The 14382-nt window shown below is 38.3% G+C and overlaps 2 protein-coding genes across 2 annotated transcripts; both read right to left on the reverse strand.

Annotated features, from left to right (window-relative positions):
• Nucleotides 1-1873: 1873 nt before the first annotated feature.
• On the reverse strand, nt 1874-4377 carry LOC145233016 (uncharacterized). Its single transcript, XM_080097679.1, has one exon. It carries the CDS (start codon nt 4307-4309, stop codon nt 1922-1924), a length of 2388 nt encoding a protein of 795 aa, XP_079953805.1. The 5' UTR covers nt 4310-4377; the 3' UTR covers nt 1874-1921.
• Nucleotides 4378-11034: 6657 nt separating this feature from the next.
• Nucleotides 11035-12311, reverse strand: LOC145232641 (protein CFDP2-like). The gene is made up of 2 exons (XM_080097304.1): nt 11957-12311; nt 11035-11717 (listed from the first exon to the last, which is right to left on the reverse strand). Exons 1-2 carry the CDS (start codon nt 12309-12311, stop codon nt 11035-11037), a joined length of 1038 nt encoding a protein of 345 aa, XP_079953430.1.
• Between the last annotated feature and the right edge of the window lie 2071 nt (nt 12312-14382).

Below are 14382 nucleotides of genomic sequence, written 5' to 3' on the forward strand. Positions count from 1 at the left end.
AAATAACTTTGTTTTTCTGTTGATGGTAAATGCTGACATGGCGGCACAAACATTATATTACATAACAAATATAAGCCTGTAAGTCTGTAGTAAAACTGAAACCAAATAAATGATGTTTCAGTTTTCAATGAACATGATTAAAAAGTAAACAAAAGTTTCAGCACAATTATTATCCATGTCTGCATTATTATTGGCCTGTCAATCAAACTTTCGGGCCAAAACAGACTTTTACGATTGGGGTTCGGGTTTAAATTTTAGGCCCGTTTACAACTCTGTACTAAACCAGTGGTATTTAACCCGTTGGTACAGAGCCCCTAAGAAGTTGTCTACCATCTTCGTAGGGGTAACATGGGCTTATAAATATTATCTAATGTTTGTCAGCAATAACAAAATGAAATCATCTGAAAGCAATAAAACAGTTGATTTAAACGTTTTTTTGTGTTTCTTACAACACCGAAACGTCAAAACACTTGTAGTAGGTGAAAGCGTGTCAAGAGTGTGTTGTAACAGAGTACTTTTGTTTATCAAAACCGACCAGCAAGCCAAGATCCTTTCTCTTGTTAAAGTTTCAAGTTTTATTTAAGTAATAATTGAACTTCTTTAAGTTTATAGAGCTCCTCTGGCAATTGTAATAGTTAAACTTCCTTTTTTGCACTCGAGGTTGAAAAATTAATTTGTATTAAGTTTAACTGGATTAAAAAGTTAATTTTGAAGAATTTCCTTATTAGTGATGCTCTTTGCACTTATGTTATCTAGTTTTTTTTGTTCTTAGTGCTGCGTTTAACTAATATTTTACAAAATCGTAGTAATGTATTAAATCAGCATGTTGGTCCATCTTTTAACAGTCAATAAACAAAATATTTTTTCCTTTATTTGTTGAAGTAACAAAGCCTACTGTTCTTAGCAAACTAATAACACAGTTTACCACTATAGTACATTTTCATCTTTTTATGGTTAGAAAACTAGGCAATTACCTTCTATTTTGTTTTTATGATGACATATAAGTGTCTTTGTGTAGTTGGATGGTGGTCTAAAGTTTTTGATGAGCAAGAGATTTTAAAATTTGTGGCTATTCCAGTGCAAACAATATTTTTAAGTTATTTATTTTATCGAAAATGGTAATAATGTCCCCTTCTAAATAAAAATAATAATACTTTTTGCTATATATGTTTTTTTTTGTAGTTCAGCTCAAGTTCTGCAATCTGTTTCCAAAGTAAATCTGAATCTACAAGTGTTTTGCTTACCAAATCTGGATTTGCAATAAGGGTTTGAATCAGGTCAGTGGTTATAAAGTAAACTGTTTGGGTGCAGTTAAATGTCAATGAAACTAATGAGTTTTACTGACTATTGTGATGTAGGAAAACACATCTTAAGAAATTTTTCAACTTTCATTTCTAAAACCTTGCTTCACGCCTGAAATGCTGTTTTTCTTTTGCAAATAACAATCTTTATAACTTGCTTTGAATAAAAATATTGAAGTCAAATGAATAGATAACACTCCTGTACAACTTGTTATCACATGCACACAAATATTTCACAAAGGACACGACACCGTGGAAAAATTATTCACAAAAGCATTTTTTCATAATAAAAGCAGATTAACAATAATATGGTTTAATTCAGGGGTCGGCAACCTTTTAGGCGACATGTGGCAATTATAGTGGTTCGTGCCAGCAGGTATCAATAAAAAAGAGAAAGCAGAGTGTTTTGTGCATGTAAGGCTGAATTGTAAGACAATGGCATGATAAAAACAGAAAACAAGCAGTGCAACAGGTAATTGTTGCTTCAATATAAACACCCGAAGCGGTTGGCGTGCCATGAAAAAACATCTCGCGTGCCAGGGGTTGCTCCTGGTTTAATACTTCGTCACTGCAGCAAATAGTTACGAGTTATCGTTTGGTTGAGTTGGTTTTTATTTTTTTCATCCAACTATTTCAATCACTCTGTCGCCTTCTTCCTCTGCACCAGCATTGTATCTCACAGCTAAATCCGATGATCCATTTGTAGATGCTCGTAGAGAGGACAATTTCTCCATCAGCCATTTCTTTGCCCTGACAAGTTGATCTTCTAATGCTTTTGAGTAAAGCAAGGGATTAAGAGCGCTGTTGATTGGAAGCAACAGACAAGCGCTCAGCACATAAGCATCTGGTGGCATCTTGATTCCTCCAACACTCAAAAAACCCATTACACAAATTGGAATCCAGCAACAGAAGTCTGTTAATATTAATCTCGAGATCCTCTTCTGCATCTTGGAGCTGACATCATTGCTTCTGGACTCTTTCATGCGATTACTTTGTTTGTAAATGAGAATGTATGCAACTACCATGTAGATAAACATGAGGAAGTTGATTGTGATAAGAAAAGTTGAATATTCCCAAGCAAATTCACTGGTTGTGGCAAACAAACGTGGCATACAGACACTTGTTTCTCCATAATAACCAAACTCCCCTTTGATTGAGTTGCGAGGAAATGTTTCTTTGATAGTTTGTTTCACATCGTTCCAACTTTTTGGTTCTATATCGGTAATTCGTTCTGCAAGAAGTGACATGTTTTCCCTGGAAACAAAGTCATTTCCAAAAATGTTGTTTGGAAACCAAACATCAGTTATAAAATATTCCGAAGTGACTTTCAGTAAAGGAACGGTTGCCAAAACAACAGCTAAAATCCAGCAAAATAGTTCAGTAAATATTATTTTAGAGACTCCTACACTTCGAATTGTAAATGGTTTGAAGGCTGATACAAGGCGAAAAGTGGTCATGGCTGCCATTGTCAAGGCCGATCCTTCTGATGATACAATTGCAAGTGCTCCAAGCCCAGAACACAAACTACTTAATCTCCATTCCTTGTCAAACAAACAATATGTCCCAGAAAATAGGTTTCCTTGCACTATAACTGCAAACAGATAAATTCCCATAAGGAAATCTGAGCAACAGAGGTTGAGAATGAAAATACTAGTAATAATGAAAACGTTTTTGTTTCTGTCTACATTCCATAAGCTGTGAGCAGTTGCAATGAACACAAACAAATTTCCTCCCAAGGCTAACACAGCTGTTATCCAGAAGATTGCTCGATAAATTGGATTAGCAATCATTTCATTCACATCTGCAAATGCGTCCCCAGCCAAGTTTACACATTCATCACTTCCATCTGAACAATCCTGAATTCCATTCTGTACCAGTTTTTGTTCAACAGACAAAGGTTGTTTATTTGTGCAATAAAACCTGTTGCTTTCACAGAGGCACCTACTTTCGTCAGATTCATTGTCACAGTCGATAATTCCATCACAAACAGTGTTTCTATCAATGGAAACCCTATCTTTGCTTTTGCAATAAAACCGGGTTTTGTTACAAACTTCTGGAAATTCATCTGAGCCGTCATCACAATCTACTTTTCCGTCGCATACCTCAGTGCTTTTTATGCTGATCTTTCCATTTGAGAAGCAATAAAACATATTTGTACAGTTTACTTCACCAAGTAGTTTTAAGTCGTCCTCAATAATTCCATCACATATGGAGTTTAACAAAACTCTTCTGTTTGAAAATTTCGAAAGTTTACTCCTCAGTGCTTTGTTGTCTGTTTTTGCGCACTTAAATATTTTGTCAATGCTAAGGTCTTCAATGTTTTCTGGTAAACACTGAGATTGTTCCATATTCATGGCAGTCAAACAGTATTTCGTGTTTATTTGATCAACACATTGCACACTTGAGTTGCACAACTTTCCATCTGCAATTAAACATGCAGATTGATTTTGGCAATGCATCTGATTTGGTGGACAAACACCCCTTATATCATTGCACAAACTTTGATTTAAACACAAACACTCATCTGACATATCAAAGCAATCCACTATACCATCACAAACTTGCTTGGGTGATATGATCAACTTTTTATCCAAGCACTGAAAACATCTGAACTGTCCGTTTTTAAAACAAAGATCAGAATTATCAGAACATTGAGCAACTGAATCGTAAACATTGGTTTGTGGCAAAACACAAACACCTTGTCTCGATGATCCAGAGCATTTAAATCCAAATCCTGACTTGATTTCATCACTATTGTCGTTACAACTCCTAATTGAGTCACAAAATGAACCTCTGGGAAGGAATTCTTGGTTTTCACAAATAAATTGTTTCGGACAAAAGTTTTCTATTTTTCGGCAGTTTGAAGAGACACAAATCACATTCTTGCTTTTGCAACTGTTGATGTCATCAGCACATGATGGTTGGATTACGGTATTACACTCTGCTGGAACTGTGGAATGTACAAGATACCTGGCAAGTTGTTCACTCTTACAAGTTGTGGCAAACATTGTGCAAGATTGACATGTGAAGTTTGAAACTGAACAAAGTTCGTCACTCCCATCATAGCAATCTTCAAATCCATCACCAATCCAGTCAAAAGGTATGCATCTGCCAGTAGATAGGCAATGTTTGTTACCAGGATCACACGGACATCTTGCATAAACTCCAGAGCGGTTACATGCGTAATTTGTCTCATCACTACCATCCAAACAGTCACGATTTCCATCAAACAACAAAGATCGGTCAACACAACTCCCCTCTATACTGATATCACATTGTTTTGTGCCAACACATGCACATTGAAACTTATAAGCTGGACAAGTGCAATTGGCTTCATCACTCCAATCTCCACAGTCATTACGTCCATTACATTGCCAGTCTTTGTTGATGCAACCCCATATCTTTGTGCAGTTCTTTGTTTTGTAACAATCACATTCAAACTCTATGTAAGCTGGACAAGTACAATTAACTTCATCACTCCAATCTCCACACTCATTAATTCCACCACATTGCCAGTCTTTGTCAATGCAATCATATCTAGATGTGCAGTTCTTTGTTTTGTAACAATCACATTCAAACTTATGAGCTGGACAAGTGCAATTAACTTCATCACTCCAATCTCCACAGTCATTAATTCCATCACATTGCCGGTTTTTGTCGATGCAACCACCCCATATAGTTCTGCAGTTCATTGTTTTGTAACAATCGCATTCGAATGTATGAGCTGGACAAGTGCAATTAACTTCATCACTGCCATCTAAGCAATCTGTGCTTCCATCACATCGATCCCACTCCAACACACACCCCACATGACCTTTGCAAGTTGTGTTGAAGCAGTCACACTGAAAGTTGCCTTCAGGACAAACCTCACTATACTCGTCGCTCCAATCACCGCAGTCGTTGTAGTATATTTTGAACCACTCAAAACCAGTTGACAATAGATTGCCAGTTAGGTGTAGGGAAAAGTCATTTACCCTCAACATGTCAATACATCCTGGTCTGTCCCCACACCGACCAAACTTGTGACAAGCACATTCGAACATTGAAGAAGGGCAGGTGCAGTTAGGACCGCGGTACGGTTCCTCGCACACCGAGAGATTGTCAGGTTCTGTGGGTAAAGTTACAAATAATATTTAAGGCACTTAGGCATATCAAAGGAACTTAGTGGGGCTTAATTTTGCTAACACTTATAATGTGTACTAACACGCTTGTGTAACTCAAATAATATTATTACCAAGCTGTACGTGTGTATGTGTGTGACGCTTGTGCTGATAGCCGCCTTGTAGTTTAAGCGTGACGTATTATTATTATATTTTAGGTGTGGACCTCTAAGGAAGGAGTCGTATATTTGCACCTTTCGTCTTAAACAGGGGTCACCAAACTTTTTTCACTGCGGGTCGTATAAGTTTAAAAATAATTAGCGCGGGCCGTATAGTTTACATCAGTGGTTCCCAACCAGGGGGGAATACCCCACTAGGAGGGAATTTATGTCACAATATTAATCTCTTACTAGTGGTTTGTGCTATGTGTTATTGCTGCATTTTCCATATATGAGCTGAGAAAAAGAAATTTCTCATATAATCGCTAATCAGAGTTAAATTCTGTTTTAAGAATTACATAAAAAAGTTAATGTAAACGATATTTTAGCAAACTAAATTTGTAGGGGGGAGAATTAGATTTTAATATCGACAAAAAGGGGTGCACAGAACAAAAAAGGTTGGGAACCACTGGGGTACATGCCCCAAACGCCGACTTTCCAAACTTAGCCCGAGTACGATTTTTCTAGGTGCGCCAAGATATGGTCTGTCTACAATCCCATTTGAAATCTTGTTATGCGATTGTTAAATTGTATACCGTATTTACTCGATTGTAAGCCGCCCTCGATTGTAAGCCGCATGTTGAGGCACTGTTAAAAAAATGTAAGCCGCCCTCGATTGTAAGCCGCACGCTGGAATTTTAGATACGATTGTTTCTTAATACATCTTTCTGTTGTTATATGGTATGACTATTTGCCCATATCCGTTAGTTACGTTGATAACTGTACCCAACAGAACGTATATTGACGTATAATCTGTACACGCATACATGTTTTGAACTCCAAATAATTTAAAATGTAGGAGTGTAAAGTTTGGAGAGAAATAATATCGGTATAAAATAAAAATATAAGCCGCCCTCGATTGTAAGCCGCCCTCGATTATAAGCCGCACAAACGGCAGCTAAAAAACAATATAAGCCGCGGCTTACAATCGAGCAAATACGGTATTAGTTAGTTTCATCTTACGAGCAATCCTGTATATTACGTCACAACTAACAAAAGAAAGCATTTGTTTGCGCAAAATTGACACTTTTATAGTCTTCTCTATGACGTAACAAACTGGCTTTGGATCAATCCCGTGCGTTGTAATCCTATGAAACTAGGTAATCCTATGAAACAAATCTACATATCGTCACAGAAAAACTTTTGTAGAGAGTAGATTAATTTTTGAATGTTACAAAGTTATCAATACGATTTGGCAAACTAAAAAGGTGGTCGCGGGCACCTACGCGATCCTGGCAACCAGCGAAAAACGGCGCCAGCAACCACGCAAAGGGTGCACTTTCGACCCCAATATCTCGCGAACCAAACAAAGCTGAACAAAAAAATTTTAACACAATACTTTTGTAAGCATTATCAAACCATCGATGGCATTGGTTTGAAAAAATATCAAACCACAAATATTAATACGCTTATGAATATGACTGCTTAATGCTCTTTAACGCGTTTCGCAGCATAAAAGCCACCAACATATTCTGTTTCTGCAGAACATGCCGTTTTCATAATGCCCTAACTGGTTATTCTAATATCGGGGGCTCTGCTCCGATTATTAACTTGAAGTTCATACCTCGCGCATAATGCCGCCGTCCCCGCTCGCCAGCAAACAATGACGCGCTACCGCTCAAAATGTCCAAAAGGGGTTCACTTTCGACCCCAATATCTCGCGAACCAAACAAAGCTGAACAAAAATTTTTTAACACAATACTTTTGTAAGCATTATCTCAGCAATTATTCTTACCATAAACCCAAATTGCTGAGTCAGCACCATAAACGCCTATGCTCTTTTGCGCCACCTACTACAAGTTTTTAGGCCGGGGCCAGCCCAAGCTCAGTGTTAGTAGCTCTACCGAAGAATACACGAGATAGCACGTATAGGGCGTGTCAAAACTAACATTGCACAGGCAAAATTCTTTTGTAGTGTGGTATGGCCAGGTAGTTGATGGGCAGAACTATTAAATTTATTTTAAATTAATAAAATTAAAAAAAAAAAATTTGAACCGGTTTAAAAACCGCAAACCGGTTCGGACCGGATAATTTGCCCAAACCGGAACAAAACCTGACCCCGAAAATATGCGCTTTTTAAAACCTGAACCGAACCCGAACCCTTAAAAACAAATCGAAGTGAACCCGAACCGACCCTGAACCGATATGACAAGCGGACTCCCTGCTTAAAACCAAATTTTTACTAACTTTTAAATTAGGAATAGAAAAACTTACTTTTATAAGGTCGAGGAGCAAGACTGAAATCCTCACCCGGACATTCACCTTCCGCGCATCCGACGATCAGCATAAGAAACAAAAACCACAACATGTCTAAGTTTTCCGTTTTGCTGTTAACATAAGAGCTTAGTTTAATTTTGTTGTAAAAATTAAGCCAATGGGCAAACATTGAAGTGACGACAAACAATTCTGTTTGCCCATTCTGTAAGTTTCTGAAATATATCTCGCAGAAGTCTTTAGCATTAAGTTTACCTTCAATCTATTTTAAGTTCACCTTTAATCGATCTACATTGCTGTACCACTTTTTACTGTAAGGAAAACCCATTTTTGCGGTTAATTTATAGACATTAAATCGGAAACGACAGGTGATACGTAGCACTGCCTTCTATCTTCCGATCTTACACACCGGTGTCATTCGGCGTTTTTTTGGAATCCACTGACAAATGCGGATGTGCATTACATACTCTCTGTACGTTCGACAGTGAAAACAACATTAAGCGTTGATCCGTATGTTAGACTCGACAAAGTCGTGCGTATAATTAATAACCACCATTTTTGGTTTTGATTATAAGAAGCTGAGTAGAAAAAAAAACGTTTTAAGCGTGTATAGGACATTTTACATTTAAGGCAACTCTCCAACACAAAGCAAAGTGAGTTTCTCCAATCAAGTCACGTGATATGACATAACTATGAAAACAAGTCACGTGTTTTTGTCATAATATAGAGTCATGATGACTGGTGTGCTGTAACAAACATCAATTTTTAACATAGAATTACTCATTTTATTAAAGGGTTGTCGCGATACGGCCTGGCTTGAACCAAACCGTGCTTAATTCATACAAAAGGCGATTCTTAAATGTAAAGAACGCAAGATTATGATAGGACACGATAAAATAAAGATAACCGTTACAACTTTTGTTTTCTCTGTAGTTTAAGTTAGTTGTGGCACCGAACAGAATAGGTGAGGCACGGCTTTTTAGCCTGTTACTCCCTTAAAACTGGATTCCATATATCCTAGCCAGTACGGTCGATGTCTTGTCACCAGCTGTACTGACAGTGACATTTTAAAATTGATAAAGCACCTAAGCCAGTGCTTAATATTAAGAGTGGTTTTATACACAGCATTCTGCAGAAAGCAAAAATTTGACTTTAAAGTTTGGACTTGAGTTGTAAAAGAACTGTATTGAATTGCGGTTGCAACAGTTGTTTAAGGACAGATGAATAAATTGCGCTTGCAAAAATTCATTATGCTTCTAGTGACCAATTGGGAGCACAGACTCACTTGCAGTTGGGGGTTTTCACTTCGCCTTAAAATCTGTAAGCCGTGTGACCGCCTATCCCGCTGGCATGCGAACAACTGTCCATTCGCAAGCCTTGGAAAATATACAGCATGCGCAGAAAATTGTACGCGTATGAACCAAGCAGTCTTATAGGTTTGTTATGAGTACAATGTTTTCGTCTGGCCATCGTTCTCCTACTGGCATGCGAACAACTGTCCATCCGCAAGCGTTGGAAAACACACAGCAAGAATAGCCTACACATGCGCAGAAAATTGTAAACACCAACCAAGCAGTCTTATAGGTTTGTTATGAGTACAATGTTTTCGTCTGCCCATCGTTCTCCCGCTGGCATGCGAACAACTGTCCATCCGCAAGCGTTGGAAAATATACAGCATGCGCAGAAAATTGTACGCGTATGAACCAAGCAGTCTTATAGGTTTGTTATGAGTACAATGTTTTCGTCTGGCCATCGTTCTCCTACTGGCATGCGAACAACTGTCCATCCGCAAGCCTTGGAAAATATACAGCATGCGCAGAAAATTGTACGCGTATGAACCAAGCAGTCTTATAGGTTTGTTATGAGTACAATGTTTTCGTCTGGCCATCGTTCTCCCGCTGGCATGCGAACAACTGTCCATCCGCAAGCGTTGGAAATAACACAGCAAGAAAAATGCGAAGAAAATTGTACACCAGGGGTCGGAAACCTTTTTTGCGACGCGTGCAAATTTTCTTGGTGTTTCCTTGTGTTTATGACCTCGCGTGCCAACGTTTTTCTAAATAATAGTGGTTCGTGCCTAAATATAGCGGTTCGTTTCTAAATAATAGATTTTAATAATAAAGAAAAAGTAGAGTGTTTTGTGCATGTAAGGCTAAATTTTAAGACAATGGCGTGATAAAAACCATAAACACGCAGTGTAACAGGTAAATTGCATTTTAATATAAACACAGGTCGGTTTGCGTGCCATGAAAAACCACCTAGCGTGCCAGGGGTTACCGACCCCTGTTATAAACGTATGAACCAAGCAGTCTTATAGGTTTGTTATGAGTACAATGATTTCGTCTACCCATCGTTCTCCCGCTGGCATATATAAAAACTAAAGAAAGTCATTCGTGTTTTACACTTTGAGTTAACCTCGGTAATATATCAAAACACAACTGATAGTTTACCACTGTGGTAAACATAATCTATTTAAAAATCATATACATTCACATGGGAGAACAGCGAAAATGGGGTAAAAAAACTGTCAGCAATATTTATCCAATTCAGGTTAGGGCTTAACACTACTTCATCTAAAAATCAGATGGCTCATCCTTCCCATGAAAACCATCAATTATGATGATTCTCTATTATCATGTTCTTCACAGCATTTCTGGACACATATCACCCTGTAACAATAAACTTAAATCAACATATGTTTGGACACACAACAATAAACAAGTACAGCTGGTTTCGGGTGAACAGCAAGATCAATTATAATTTGCTTTAGTTTGTGATTAACTGCAATAGGCAATTGACTTTTTCCTAACTTTCCCTAAAAAAGTATAGTTTCCTAAATACTGATAGGTTACACCTTTTATATATTAAGAATATAATATGTATTAGAGCATTTGTTCCCAATTTTCCAAAAATGAATCAGTACACTTCACCAACAGAGGACACTTATTTCAAGCATATATGTATTTGAAAAAAGGATTTCAATACAATAGGCTACAGGCCACACTGTTGATCAGAAATCCAGTTCAGCAAGCTTTTCCTATGCAATTAACTGGGTTATGCGATAACCTAAACCATTTTTTAAACAAATGGCTACAGTTGGGGCTTACAATCTCTATGCAATTGAACAAATTATACAGTCAACCAGTACACATAAAACTGCATGTAATGAATAAAATTGAACAAGTTAAAAATATGTTTAGCTTATATTAAACTGACCAATTGTTTTAGAAATTGTTTTTCTAGTTCTTCAAGCTCTTGACATTGTTTTTGGTAGAACGTCTCTTTCCCATTACGGCATTTTCGTCGGATAATCCTATTGATGTTTCTATATTCGTCTGTGAAGCGTCCGGAGAGTCTTCTGGCGTCCATTAGTTCCAAAATTTCTTCAGTCATCCAAATTTGCTTTTTTATCCTCGGTAGAGTGGGTATCACTTCACGTGTAACTTGCCTGATAACCTCGCTAAATTTTCCGTAACTCTCCTCAGCCTCAATAAATTCATGAATGTCGGGGAATCGTTGTTGAACAGAGTCTTTGAATTTGGTACGGATGTCACATTTTTTTAGTGCTGTAAGATCTAATTTTGAAGTGACAACGCGTCTCTTCAACTTTTGTAATCTCAAACGGATTGTTGCGACAACGACAGAATGGTCACTGTCACAATCTGCTCCGGGGTAACATTTAGCTTGTGTTACAGAGTTACGGAAACGTTTGTTTATTGTGATATAGTCAATTTGGTTTTTTGTGTGGTCGTCAGGACTTCTCCAGGTCCACAGACGTCTTGGATGGTGTTTAAAGTAAGAATTTGTGACAACTTGGTTGTTAGCTTCGCACCATCCAGCCCATTTATCTCCACATATGTTTCTCCTACCAAGGCCATGTTGACCTATAACGTTTGATTGTTTACCTTTGCCCAGTTTAGCATTTAAGTCACCAATTACGAATACAATCTCATGCGCTTTACAATGTTCAATGGCTCTATTTTAATCTGAGTAGAACTTTTCTATTTCTGCTTCACTACTGCAGCTTGTTGGTGCGTACACTTGTATCACGGTGATGTTGAGAGGGTGCCCCTTTAGTTGCACTACAATAACTCAGAAACTGCCCAATGTCCCATCAAATTACGTGAAGTGGCGGGATCAAGTATAACTCCAACACCTTTTTCATGTTTTCTCTCTGGTCCCGAGTAGATGAAAGTTGCTCCATCTACCACCTTTTTGCCTGCTTGAATCCATCTTGTTTCGCTTACACCCATTATAGCAATACTTAACCTTCTCATTTCATTCAAAATGTTTTCTAATTTTCCAGGTTGGTGTAAGGTACGAACGTTCCACGTTGCTAGTCTGTATGACGCAGTCGCTGGATGAAGGTCGAGGTTGCCCTGCGTGGTCAACATACCCCTACCGGACGAGGCATCAAGTGATTTTCCAACTTTGATCCCATTAACGTCGTTTTTTCTTTTTTCGTTTTTGTACTTCATGGCTGATTACTAAGGGCATAAGTATCCGCAGTGGAGTCCCCACATTCCTTCTGCGGGTGTGTTTTTTTCGAGACACCATCTCTATCCAGCTGGCCGTTGGCATTTTTAAGCTCATCCGCCCTTTATTAGGTCTTCTTTTTGGTCCTAAACGGGTTGCTAGCCACCCTCCACACTGCATAAGTGTAGTGTGGTGAGCCGGTTTAGTCGCCGACGACCCGATTATGAAACAGGTAGTACTGGATTACATATTACCAGTAGCACGCAGAGCATGACCTGACCTAAACGACAACGATAAAAATGGTAAACAACCTCGAAGCGAAAATTGTGCATTTTTTGGCATTAGATGATACTTTAGTATTTAAAAGCAGTCTAAACTTGTAGAATTTAAATAAAAAAAAAAAATTAAAAAAATTAAAACATTATAAATAGGTTAATATTTTTATTTCTCCGCATAAAACTGCTACTTATACGTTACAAAAGTAATAATCTCGGTTAGATAGTGGAATAGTAACGTAGAAATCATGAAAAAAGACATTATTACGTCTTAAAATTCACTAAAAACAAAAATTATTTTTCGCGCCACTTCGTCATCCGACACGCTCAAGTAAATACGACGACGTCACGACCAATCAGACGCGCGTTCCAATGCGTTTCCAAGTCGCAAGAAGTTATTTGGTTTGTCAAGTCTTGGCGTTCGGAAGTTAAAAGCTGGTCTGTTACAAGGTAAGCTACAACTATTTCCAAACTTTGCGATTGTTTTAATCTTTGGTAAACGAAAGCTTGGTTCATGTTGTTGAGTTAGGGAACTTTTAGAATCTGTTAAAACAATGATAATGGTCAAACATTCACATGCTTATGAACCTGTTTCATTCACTAATTGACATTGAAATTAGTTGCATAGCCTACATTACGTTTTGCTTTCAATAAAAAATGGCAAATTATTTTGTTGTTAAAACTTGACTTACTACGTATAATTTTCAGTTATAGCTTATATATTGACTTACTAATTAAAAAGTACAACTAAAGCACCCAATGCCTACACCGTTTTCATACACAAGGCGTGTTCTGAGTCCGCCTAAAGTAAAACACGGGGATTTTAATCAGCGCCGGTCGCAGAAGTAACGCCTCACTTTAAGCTTTACATTTTGCCTGTGGAAAAATGCTTGACTGTTATTTTCTTTTACAGATTCACCATTTCACGTCTTATCGACATCCATATCTTCGTCCTTCAACCAACGTTTTTTAACTCCAAATATTTACTTGTATGTAAACATAGGAGTCTGTCGTGGGTCAACCGGGTTTGCGGAACTGTTAGGCCTAACTTAGGCTAACTGGCGCTAGGGTTGAGTGACCCATTCTTTGTCCGAGGAGGACCCGTAAAAAGAGGTCTTCCTCGGTGGTCAAAGAATGGTCCAAGTCTGTAGGAGTGCTTCTGTGTCAGCAAGTTGGCGCTAGGGATAGAACTAGAGTAGCACTCTTTAACTAAGGGTAGGGTATAGTTAACATAGGTGGGGTACGTTTGGGATTCGCGCGCCACGTACGGACTTTAGCTTAGAACGATTTTTAGCTAGGTGTGGCGCGTTGCTAAATGGCTTTAGCTAAAATAAGGTGCGCATAGAAACACGGCCTTGGCATGGCCTCCACCGCATTGCATTGGCCGCGGTGTAGACGATATTTAGTAGGGACACCGCTATTTCCAATGAAGGTCCAGGCTCTTGGACCAGAGGAAAACGGCTTTGCATATAGCCCGAAAAGTTTCGTGATCCACCCTGGTAGGGCGCAAACTGTTGTTAATTTTTTCCCAGCCCTGCGTTTGCGTAAAACATTTGGGTCCTTGCGGGGGGACTCTGAGGGCAAGGGGCAGTGACACGCTGTTGTCGAGTTATACGCTATAAACGTCACTGTTCCTTTTAAACAAACGGTTGCGCCTGTATTAACTGTAAAAATTAGGGATTTGTGGTTTTCGGGTTTTGACCAGTCTATTACATATGCTTGTTAATCCGGTTCAATGTTTTCTTCAATAAGAAGAGACTGCGAATTGGATATCAAGCATGTAATGTTAAAACTCCAG

The sequence above is a fragment of the Phallusia mammillata genome, chromosome 6 (assembly GCF_965637545.1).
Source record: "Phallusia mammillata chromosome 6, kaPhaMamm4.hap1.1, whole genome shotgun sequence".
NCBI lineage: Eukaryota > Metazoa > Chordata > Ascidiacea > Phlebobranchia > Ascidiidae > Phallusia > Phallusia mammillata.